At 32.4% G+C, this 12,547-nt stretch overlaps 1 protein-coding gene across 3 annotated transcripts; it reads left to right on the top strand.

The window, feature by feature from the left end:
• Positions 1-8,684: 8,684 nt before the first annotated feature.
• On the top strand, positions 8,685-12,324 carry LOC149204952 (ACT domain-containing protein ACR3-like). Of its 3 annotated transcripts, none has more exons than XM_089394847.1 (8): positions 8,685-8,925; positions 9,056-9,101; positions 9,976-10,090; positions 10,222-10,289; positions 10,422-11,045; positions 11,421-11,525; positions 11,661-11,910; positions 12,043-12,324. In XM_089394847.1, the coding sequence occupies exons 1-8, from the start codon at positions 8,855-8,857 to the stop codon at positions 12,081-12,083; spliced, it is 1,320 nt and encodes a 439-aa protein (XP_089250973.1). In that variant the 5' UTR covers positions 8,685-8,854; the 3' UTR covers positions 12,084-12,324. The 3 variants fall into 3 exon arrangements, with proteins under 3 accessions (XP_089250973.1, XP_089250974.1, XP_089250972.1); XM_089394848.1 differs by having other exon boundaries at positions 8,686-8,925; positions 12,114-12,324; XM_089394846.1 differs by having other exon boundaries at positions 8,689-8,925; positions 11,661-12,324.
• Positions 12,325-12,547: the final 223 nt, after the last annotated feature.

Below are 12,547 nucleotides of genomic sequence, written 5' to 3'. Positions count from 1 at the left end.
AAAACATTACCTATTCGTGGTATTGGTATGATCATGGATTTTTTATTTATTTATTTTGCAGTGATGATGGTCTCAGTAATATATCATTTCTTCACATTATGTAGCTTGTCTAGATGCAGATTAAGTAGTCCATCATGGTTAGTACAAGAAGTTAAGCAAAATGTTCCAATTTTAACATGTCAATTTGATTAGAAATAAATAAACTTCAATGTTTAGAGTATCGAAGAATGTCACCCTATCAAGAGTGACATTGACATTGCATAATTTTTTATAAGCCATCACTCACAAATGAATACTCCAAATGTGTATCTTTAAAGAATGAGGGGTGAATGTTTTATACACTATATGTAGTATTTGTTAAATTTAAGAAAAGTATTTCTTAAATTTAAGAAAAGTAAAATATTTTGGATGAATAAAAAATATTTTAATATTTAATCTTCACTTTATCTATTTTATATAAAATATATGTGTTATATGAATAATTAAACCACCCCACACACACTTTTTATATTTGTCACCATTTTAAATATAAAATATTTATTAAAATTACAATTTCTCATTATTAAAAAGATTATTTATAAAAAAAATAAAAATAATTTTCACTATAATATTAATAATTAATATTTTTAATCTCATATATATCTCTATATATATATATTTATCAAATCTAATTTAAAATAATAAATTGACTCTCTTTCTTTATATATGTGTAATTTTTAGCCCTCAACAAAATTTCTACTTTATTATTCGAAATAAGCACCTCATAACAAAACAAACTACTCTATATACACCACAAATTTCATATTTAATCATTTTTTAAATACACAACCATTACTTTCCAACACCCACTTAAATTGGTAACATACAAAACACTACACACAGCACCACCATAGACAACTATCAATAATATATAAAATCCACCACCAACTTAATAGTGGTCACATATAAAGCTATAAACAACCCCATAAACAATTATCAATAAAATCAAATTTTAAAATTATCATGAATTGAAATATAAAATAATTATATAAAATCAAAATTACCCCGATCGGGGTGGAGAAAAGGACCCATCACAGAGTAATGATGGAGGGTAGAGAATGTCAGCACAAGCCTCACTCTTGGGCAATCATTTTAAAGGATGCAAGAAGAGATTACAGGGAAGAGAGGACCCCGAGACAAGGCACCAAGTTAATTATGGCAATAAGAGGGAAGGGAAACGGCGGCAAGCAGTTGATGGTGGGCAGACGAGGTGGCAATAGATCAAAGGGAGCAGATGAAGACATGGATGCTAATAAATTCAGGACTTGCAAGGTGGCGAAGGTGGTTGAGACCTGGTGTAAAATTCGTGGATCCTGTTTCCGAAAAGAGCAAGAGACTATGGCGGAGGGAGGTAGGCAGGTAAGAGCCGATAGTGAAGAGGCTGGCAGAAGGATGAGGAAGTCGGTTAAGCAAAGGACTCAGGAGGATGACAACACTCAGGGAATGGATAAATATCAGAGTGTTAAAGAGAACGAGGAAAGGATTAGGACGAAGGAACAGGAGGGAACGAAAGATGAAGGAATAAACAGAGAAGGTGAGATGAGGAAAGGGCAGGAAGAATGCAGGGGGAGAGGGAAGGTCGAGGTCGGCCAAGGAAGCCAGAGTAATACCCGTGATCACCATCCTAGAAGAGGCAAGGGCAGAGGTAGCAGGGGACGAGGAAGAACCAGGCAAGCTGTGAGCAATGACATTGAAACTCAGTTCACCAATCAGCGGAAAAGAGGGCGCCGAACTATGAATCAGATGGCCAGAGATGCTGAGCGCGCGTACAACAACGAAGCCAATGTGGAGATAAGAAGAATTATAGAGAATTTGGAAAAGAGCGTCCTGGAGGAGGCCTTTGACCCTGAGATGGAAGATTGGTGCTCTCTTATGCTAGACCCAGGTAACACTAGGGGTCGCCTCTCCCAGTATAAACAGGCTCTGCATATGTACTGGGTGATGAAGTGTCTGCTAGCCAAAGCAATGGAACAAATTGTGGAAGAAATGACGGAGATTGCGCAAGGGTACCCGAGCTTAAAAGAGGAAATGAAGAGTTTGCGTTCCGCGCTTTTGAAACAGGATAGACAACTTGAGGACATCAAAATTATACTGAAGCTGATAACCAAGGCGCACCGCGAGGAAGAGGTGAAACTGGAGATCATGGATGATTGATACGCTTTGTTGTGTTTTCAATTTTAAATGTTAGGACCATTAGAATCAGTTTCTGTACAGTTTATGGAATGTAACAGTCGTTAAGGAGATAACTCTAGTTTGTTGGTAGGTTGTTAGTTAAGTTTTAAATTGGTTTGTGCACGTTCTTGGCTATTAAGTTGACAAATTCTGACTTTTGGAGGTCCTCCTACCCGGTTTCCCTTCGGGGCGGATGGAGGATTTCTGTATATGTACATAGTTTTGCTGGTTGTTGTTAATAGAAAAAAACATGCCATAGATTACAATTTTTTTTTATATAAAATCAAAATTTAAATCTATCACCAATGACACCATAGTATGATTAAATAAGCATTCATTCTGACACTCAATAAGCTCTTGGGTGAGGTCTCATTTAAAATATTAAACATCTCATTATTTAAAAAAATAGATTATATTAAATCAAATTTTAAAATTACCACCAATGAAATCATGGCATGTTTATTTAAACATTCATTTTGACACTCAAGAGGATCTTGGATGAGGTTTCATTTAAAATGAGGTTTCATTTAAAATGTTAAGCATCTCATTATTGGAAAAAAAAAAAATATACAAGCACAAACTTCATATTTAATTATTTTTTCTATATGCAATAGTGGTTTTCCAACACCAACTCAATGGTGGTCACATATGAAGCACCACCAACACTTATATACATTATAATATCTGTAATTGCAGTTATATACATTATAGCATATGTGATTGTACTTATCATTGTCGTGAACACGTTGTATATTTATAAATAAATGAACCACACAAAGAGTGCAAAGTGGTAACTATGTAACAATGAACATTTTACATAACAATAACATCAATTTAGTGGAAAACAAAGGCACTGTGGTCAAATAACAATGTGATTTCATCACATTATCCATATAAAAGAGTTTGACATTTTTCTCTGAGTCAACTGAGTGCACATCACAAATCATCACATTATACATTTCTCAAACACATCCATATTAATAACTAAAATAATAAATCTAACGACAAAATCCAAGGCACATCCATCATTCTCTTCATCACTTTGACATACTCTTCCACACAAAACAACATAGGTAAATATTAAACATTTGATTGTATAAAAACTTGACAGCTCAAATGTTCAAACTTCATACCCAGTGGTTGTACTAGCCACCAATTGGGTTTCAGTTTGGTACTCCAATAACCAAGACATGATGATAAAGGTGTTGGAGTGCAATTGTAATTTTTACATGCAGTGAATTTTTAAAAACTATTTAAAAACATTAAATTTAATGTTATTATGGATTATTATAGGTTAACTAAAATAAATAAAAATAAAAAATTATTTATATAAAACTACTAGCCACCAATTGGGTTTCAGTTTGGTACTCCAATAACCAAGACATGATGATAAAGGTGTTGGAGTGAAATTGTAATTTTTACATGCAGTGAATTTTTAAAAACTACTTAAAAATATTAAATTTAATGTTATTATGGATTATTATAGGTTAACTAAAATAAATAAAAAGAAAAAATTATTTATCTTTTATATAAATATAAGAATAAATGATAAAGTATTTTAATTAAAATATTTTATTAACAAAATTATTATTTTTTATTCATAAATAGTAATTCAATTAACCATCACGTAAACCATGATAAATCTTAATAAATCAAATAATATTTTTTATATTATCTAAATAATAATATTTTTACTCAATAACTAAACCACATCACAAATAATTAATAATCAATATTAATAAATTAAATTAAATTAAATTAAATTACAACTTCTTAAAAAATTTAAAACCCAATATATATCATATCAAGTATTTAAAAGCCAACATATATCAAATCTTTTTATATAAACAACAAAAAAAATACAATTAAAAAAAATTGTGCTTCAAAGATTTGTATTCCTTTAAATATTTAATAGATATAGTTTTGTTCCTTTAAATATTTAATAGCTATAGTTTTGTTCCTTTAAATATTTAATAGCTACATCCTTAAAAGAGATCTAAACTAATTCCTCACTTTTTAAAATTATTTTCTAATCAAAACAATTAATTATATTAAATATTAAATAATTAAAATTGTGAAATTTTTAATATTTATTAAAATTAAAATAATTTTAAATTATTGATTTGAGGCATCTATAATTTATGATCTATGATGTGTATGATGTTGTTATCTTCCGGAGTCATCGTATGCATGTTTTTGGAATCTATCTTCTTGGTTCATCAAGAGGATAAATCCATGAGTGAGCAAGTCATAACTCATTAGCGTAAATAAATAATGGTGAGAATAGAATTGGGAATGAATAGTAGTGTAATGCTTTAACATAGTTTTTAATTTTAATTTTAACATTTTTATTTTGTTAATGATTTTAGTTTTAGATTTTTAATTTTTAATTTTCTTTTAAAGTATTAAAAATTTTCTTTTAAATTTGTATATCTTATTTTTAATTGAATGATTAAAAAAATTAATTAATTATTTTTGATATTTATTAATGTTGATAAATTAACTTATTATTTTTTTTCTTTTAAAAATAATTAATTTTATTAATTTCAAGATTAAAATGAATTTAATTATTTTTATTTAGTAAATTGTACAAAGTTATTTTTGGTTTCAATTGAATAATAAAAATAATTATATTTAATAAATAATATTTATTAGCTTAACTTATTATTTTTTTCCTTACTTTTCTATAAATAATTAATTTTATTAGTTTCAAGATTAAAATGAATTTAATTATTTTTATTTAGTAAGTTGTATAAAGTTATTTTTGGTTTCAATTAAATAATTAAAAATAATTATATTTAATACATCATGTTTATTAACTTATTATTTTTGCATCATTAATTAATTGAAATTTGAAATTTGATGTTTTAAATAGAATATTTTTTTATTAATATTTATGTTTTATTAATTTGAAGATTAAAATAAAATTTAATGATTTTTATTTCAAGATTAAAATAAATTTAATTATTTTTATTTAGTAAGTTGCATAAAGTCATTTTTAGTTTCAATAATTAAAAATAATTAATGTTTAATACATAATATTTATAACTATTACTTTTGCATGAATTACTTAATTGAAATTTGAAGTTTAAATTGAATAATTTTTGTATTAATCCTTAATTTTATTTGAAATAAATTGAGAATTAAAATGTTAATGTTGTTACAAAGTTTTAGTGCTTATCAACTATATTATATCATTGTTAATTATTATTAATTAATTTGTAAAGTTTCAAATTAGAATGGAATATAATGAATTAAACTAAAGTTTTAGTTAAAAATTAAAATACATTTATTTATTTTAAATTGAAATTCTAAATTTTTTTATCCATATTTGATTTTTAATTTTTATTAAAATATTTTAATAAATTTTAGGGTTGGTATACTATAGGGAAGACCATGGAGGGCAAACCTAGCGATAAGAGGGCATGCAGCATCTACGAAAGGGTGGAATCAGAGGTTAGAGTGGGATTCCAATTATCACTTATTTTCCAATCCTCGTCGCGGTTAAGATTGTTAGTGTGTTTTTCTATTTCGATAGCTTCTCTAAATTTCCTATGGGGATAATGATCAATTTTGGCCACAACACAAGAGTTTTCAATACAAATATGATGATTGGTTTTGTTGGGCTGCTCAGCCAAACTTGAGGTTTTGGAACGGTTATGCTTAATGTCAGTGGCATGCTCTTGAATCCTAGTGGAGATTGATTGATTGATCTCACCAATGTAGGATCTGCCACAGGAACAAGGAACCAAATAAACCCCTTTGTGGCATTTAGGATCAATAGGATCTTTTACTGATTTTAGGCATCTGCTAATGGTGTTCATAGGCTTGAAGGTGGTTTTTATATTGTTCTTCTTTAAAATATGAGAAATTTTATCAGTGGTGCCCAATATGTAGGGGAGGTGGACCTTACCAACACAATCATCCATTGGTTGTTTGCTTTTAGGATTCTGCGCCTTCTTGAAAGCTTTGATTCCTTGGTGTCTTCTATAACCATTCTTTTCAAAAACATCCATGAGATGGTTCTTCTCCTGTTCAAAATGATCATGATCTGAAATGTGAACAACCCTGGTTGCTAGAGTGTTGAGAACCCCTAGTTTCTGAGCAAGATGATGGTGAGAGTTGGCATGAAGGTAATGCTCAGTGTGGGTTTTCTTATGATAGACCTGGTGAGATATTGAGCCATCTTGGTTTCTGTTGATTAGGATGTCAAGAAAGGGAAGGCTACCATTCTCTTCTACTTCCATTGTAAACTTTATAGAATTAGATTGACTGTTAAGGTGCTTCAGGAAAATGTCTAATTTTTCTTTTGCCATGAGGCCAAATAATATAAGTGTCATCGACAAATATTTTCCAAAGCTTTATTAGGTTTTAATGGGGAAGACTCAATGGCTTTAGCTTCAAAATGTTCCATAAACAGATTGGAAATGATGGGAGACAGGTGATCCCATAGCTACACCACAAGTCTGCTCATATATATCATCTTTGAAACTGAAAAAGGTTGATTTCAAACAAACTTCTACTAATTTAGCTGTGTAAGGATCAGTGACTTTATGGACGACTTCCATGGCTTCATCTATGGGAATGTTAGTGTAGAGAGATTTTACATCAAAACTCACCAAGATGTCATGCTAATAATATTAATTTTAAATTAATTTATATTGAAAAAAATAAAAATTAAATGATTAATTATTAAATTTATTTTTAAAAATAAAAAATTTGTCTATATAGTTGGTTTATCTTGTTATGATAATTTTGTATATAAATATGTAAATATTATAATTGATCTATTTTGTTATTTTTATTATTATCATGAATATTTTTGGGTTATTTTTGTTTTTGTTTTTTATTTTATTTTTATACATAAATTATATTTTATGTGATTAATTGTATTAATTTATTTAAGTATTAGGGTGTTTACGCATTGCATTATATTAGATATTATTTTGGGATTCAAGTGCGTTAAGTCATTTACGTATGACCATTTCCATGAAAGGTAGTCGTAACTGACTAATTTCTCATGGTTTTTGAATAGTTCGCTTAGCACTCATTGCATCGGGTGATGCTCACAGGGGTGAAGAAGTGGTATTGAAACTAGTGAAATGAATCATATAGCGCGAATCGTCACTTTCGGGGCTTGCACCCGGTAACTAGGACTTCCCGGGAGGTCACCCATCCCAGATCGCCTCTGGCTCAAGCCTCATAAGTGATGATTGACGCTATGTGATTCATTTCACTAGTTTCAATCCCACACCCTTGTGAGCATCACCCGATGCAATGAGTGCTAAGTGAACTATTCAAAAACCATGAGAAATTAGTTAGTTACGACTACCTCTCATGGAAATGGTCATACGTGAATGATTATTGATTTACTTAACGCAGTTGAATCCCAAAATGATATCTAATATAATGCATTGCGTAAACCCCCTAATACTTAAATACAAAAAGAGTGAAGGGATCTGTACTTGAATGGTTCATGAGGCACAATACTTGCTAAGGTTTTGCAAATGGGGTAGCATGCTAAGTGGGCTTGATTGTGGGGAAAATTCCACAGTTAAGCGCGCTTGAGCCAGAGGCGATTTGGGATGGGTGATCTCCCGAAAAGTCTTGGTTATCGGGTGCAAGTCCTGTAAGTGATGATTGATGCTATGATGCTATGTGATTCATTTCACTAGTTTCAATCCCACTTCTTCACCCTTATGAGCATCACCCAATGCAATGAGTGCTAAGTGAACTATTCAAAAACCATAAGAAGTTAGTCACTTACAACTACCTCTCATATTAATTTATTATTAATAAGCAATAAAAATAATTCTGATATTATTAAAAAGAAGTGGGGCAATACAAATACTTTTGATATTGTTAAGGAAAAGTGAGGACTGTTTTTTAAACAAAAAAAGAAAAAGTTCCATAATATAATTGTGAATTGATAGTAGATACCGTTATTATTGACTACTCTTTATGAAGGTGGATTGATTCATTAATATAATTCAATGAAAATAATACAATGTAAATGATTTTCTAAGTTTATAAAGAGTACATGATTCAAAGTTCATAAGGAGTACATAATTCTGTGAATTGATACTGGATACAATTATTATTGACTACTATTTAGGAATGTGGATTGATTCATTAATATAATTAAAAAAAAAGATAATACAATGTAAATGATTCTCGCTGTCTAGAAAAATTACCTATTTTTATAAAAATTTATAAAAAATATACTTTCACTTTTGTCAATTATTTTTAAGATTAAATTATTAATCTATTTTTATAACATTTTATATTTTTATAACATTTTATTAAATTAAAATCTTTTGAGTTGCAAAATTCTTTCCCCTCCCTAAAAAGCCACACCTTAAAAAGCCACACCTTAAATCTCACCTCCACCTCAGTTGGATTAATTACACCAACTCCTTAATAAGATTAAAAAACATGTCTGCCACTATCAGCAAGTGGGCGGAATCGAATCTGAAGGCCATTTGTATAATTTTTATTTTTATTGCTGTGGTGATACACGTAACGTTCGTACATATGCAGGGGAGCTTATCTTGGCATTCTCAGACTTGGCATATTTATCTCTGAGTCACTGACGCTGCTGAGAGCAGCATCCCTGGTAGCGCTAGTTCTAGTGGTTGCAGAGATGGACAGTGTTTGTTGGCCTTATTTTGATCCAGAATATGAAAATATGGAGATTAGGATGAATCCTCCAAGGTGCAGAGTATTAAGTATTTTATTAAGTGCCTGTAAAACGTATAGTTATTCATTTCTGTATCTGTTTCTATTGGTATTTTCTCCATGAGTATTTATGCAGATTTTGTTTTCATCACAATGAATGTTGCAGTGTATCAATTGACAATGATACCTGCCCAGACTATACTGTGATTAAGGTATGTATATCTGGACCATACTCTTTTGTGTGCACAGTGTTGTTTTCTTTCCTCTTAAAACATGCCTTTCTTCAAATTGTTAACATGGATTCTTAACAAGGCGAGTCTTGATTTTATGGAATCTAAATTGTTATAAGCTGTCCTGAGTCTTGATTTTTTTAAATAATAATTTTGATAGGACTAGCAACCTTCCTGATATATGCAACCGTCTCCCTGATATATGCAACAGTCTGCAAGCCACATATATGATTCATGGAATCAGCCAACCGCGAACTGTAAGCTGTGGGTCTTGATTTTATGGGATTTTCTGGAATCCAAGTTCAGTGTGTTGGCTGTAGTTATAAACTGTAAATATCATGTGTGTTGGCATGAGCACTTGGTAGGATTTGAATAGTTGTGAAGTTATATTCCTTACATGCTTTCACAACACACATGAGCACTTGGTAGGATTTGAATAGTTGTGAAGTTATATTCCTTACATGCTTTCACTAACCCATCAAGCCACATTTAAAAGATTTTTATGCACTTGAGAATTTGCTGATTAATTGCAGCATAAAATGGATGTAAAGTAGGTATCATCTCTACAGTAATAGGTAGGGTGGTGTTTCAGGGCTTTATTGAGATGATGCATGTAGACCAAACCTCTACTTGTACCCACCATAGGTTTGGCACTGGGGGGCTGTGTAGTTTATAATTGGGGAGGAAGTCATGGATGATGCCACTGCTGCTTGCAGCTTTCCCCATGGGGATGGAAGGATTGCTGGCTTCAGCCCAAGGCTGAAGAAAAGCCTGTGCAACTGCAGGCTGTTAGTAATTTTGTCATGATGATGTGCTTCTCTCTCAGTAGTTGGGGTTGTGGATGATCTCTGTGCAGGTGGATAGTAGGAACAAGCATGGCATACTTCTTGAAGTGGTCCAACTTTTGACTGATCTAGATCTAACCATTTCGAAAGCATATATTTCCTCAGATGGTGGATGGTTTATGGATGGTAAGCTCGCTCCTTTAGATCTATGATTGAACATTTCCCTTTTCATCTCTGCAAATGCTGCTGTGTGGACATTGCAGGGGACTCAGCCAATTATTTGATTGAATGATTCAAGTTTTACTTTTGTGTTACAGTGTTTCATGTGACAGATCAGCTAGGGGATAAACTTACAGATGAAAGCATCATTGAATACATACAGCAGGTAGCTTTAGCTTGATGTTGGAAATTAAATTATTTTAACAAGAGGATGCTGTGCAGATTGTTGGTATATTGGATTTGTTGGAATTGTTTATGAGAATTTACTCATTAATATTTGTTGATTTTCTTGCTGCAGTCGTTGGGACCAAAGCGTGTCACTTCCAGTAGAGAGGTGAAGACTTGTTTAGGTAGAATTGTAGGTGTACAATCCATTGGAGAATACACAGCAATAGAGTTGACTGGGACAGATCGCCCTGGTCTTCTTTCAGAAATTTCTGCTGTGCTTACAAGCTTTGGTTGCAATGTAGTAGCAGCAGAATCTTGGACCCATAATATGAGAGTAGCATGTGTTGTATATGTAACTGATGAATTATCAAACCGGCCTATAGAGGATGAAGTTCGTCTGTCTACCATTAAGGAACGACTTTCAAACGTGCTTAAAGGGAATGACAATGGCACCAAAGGAGTCAAGACAGATTTTTCCATGGGCTTAACTCACCGAGAGAGGCGTCTGCACCAGCTGATGTTTGCTGACAGGGACTATGAGTGTTCTTCTGATTCCTCAGACCCCACTTTGTTGGATGAAAACAAGAAGCCTGTCATTACCATCGAGAACTGCAATGAAAAAGGCTATTCTGTGGTTAATATCCAGTGTAGAGACAGGCCAAAGTTGCTGTTTGATACAGTCTGTACTCTGACAGACATGCAGTATGTTGTCTTTCATGCTTCAATCACTTGCAATTTACCTTATGCATTGCAGGTAAGTTAAAGAGGTAAAAATATATGCATTTTCTTCCATCAGGCTGTGGCTTAGTGATTGAGATGGGAGCCAGCATGCAAACTGTTCAGATTCAAATCTTAGTTGCCCTTTGTATGTGAGGGAAGGTGTTTGACCCTCCCAAAATTGTTTTCCCTCAAGAACTGAACACATAAACATGTCCTTAATTAATGTGTGGCAATAATGTGTTCAGTCTTTCTGATTGGGCTAGTGGGGCTTTGTATATACTGTGATTTGTATATATTGTGCTGTTAAGGCATTTCTTAATATGAAGGTTACCAATTCAAAACTCATCGTCTCATCTGTCTGAACCCAAAAAATTAAATTCTAATTAAATAAAAAAATTTGCACTTACAGGAATATTACATTCGGCATATGGATGGTTGTACCCTAGACACAGAAGATGAGAAACACAGAGTTGTCAAGTGCTTGGAGGCTGCAATAGAACGCAGGGCATCTGAGGTCAGTGGATTTTGCCTTCCATATTCTAAATCTTTCAAGTTTTATCCAATTAATTGCTCACTGAGATGTTGAACTGAAGATCTGAATCTCTGCTTCTTCTGCTGAATCTAATAACCTCTAGCTCCTGCTGAACAGGGCCTGAGTCTTGAGCTGTGTGCAAGCGATAGAGTAGGCCTTCTTTCGGATGTCACTCGCATGTTCCGTGAAAATGGTCTCTCAGTGACAAGAGCAGATGTGACAACCAGAGGGGATAAAGCGATCAATGTATTCTATGTCAGGGATGCTTATTCAGGAAATCTTGCCATGAATATCGATATGAAGGTAGTCGAAGCTCTGAGGAGAGAAATTGGCCATACCATGTTTCTGCAGGTTAAGAATATGCCAGGTGACATTGCTAACTCTCTCCCAGTTGATTCCGGATCGAAATTCAGATTTTCTTTTGTTAGTTTATTCAAGGCCCAGCTTGACCGTCTCTCATACAATTTTCGTATGATCAAGTTCTGAATCTCAATGGCAGAATGCTTACTACAACTAATGCTTCTACTCCTTGTTTGCTGAACTTGATCCCGTGGCCACTTTCGAACCCAGTGTTGCTTCATTCGCTTTGTATCATATAGTGGCAGGAAAGATTATCAGACGAACTTATGTTTGGAGTTATTTAACCTGTATGTATGAATGACTGACTTGGGATAGAATGGTGTTTCAGACAAGCTCGCTTGTATTGATATCTTACTGGTTATTATCATGCCATGCCTTGTTGTTTATTTCTTTAATGGAATGGAAAGCTAAATTCCTCCCTCTTCTTCTCCCTCCACGAAGAACGTTAGTAAAGTTTTTGTTTGTATTAGATTAGAATGACATTATTGCATGTGTTTAGTCAATATTCATTCTATACTATTTTCATCAATCACCCATTTTAGAATTTTTAATGGTAAATAATAGAGACCCAACAGCGCAATTTTCAACGAGTATAGACTAGTATAGATGCATTTCAAATTTAAATCTATCAAACTCCAAAAAAA

Source organism: Pinus tabuliformis, chromosome 1_2 (genome assembly GCF_031772625.1).
Source record: "Pinus tabuliformis cultivar Carrire ecotype Pingquan chromosome 1_2, CPIR1, whole genome shotgun sequence".
NCBI classification, from domain to species: Eukaryota; Viridiplantae; Streptophyta; class Pinopsida; order Pinales; family Pinaceae; genus Pinus; species Pinus tabuliformis.
Note: the sequence above shows the minus strand (reverse complement) of the source record. Positions and strands in the feature narration are given on the sequence as shown.

Bases quoted from the DNA above. Each gene is read 5' to 3' on its own strand.
- LOC149204952 (XM_089394846.1), top strand. From the start codon at position 8,855: ATGGACAGTGTTTGTTGGCCTTATTTTGATCCAGAATATGAAAATATG. The intron at 10,290-10,421 runs GTAGCTTTAGCT...TTCTTGCTGCAG, and splicing joins TCATTGAATACATACAGCAG to TCGTTGGGACCAAAGCGTGT. The intron at 11,526-11,660 runs GTCAGTGGATTT...CCTGCTGAACAG, and splicing joins TAGAACGCAGGGCATCTGAG to GGCCTGAGTCTTGAGCTGTG.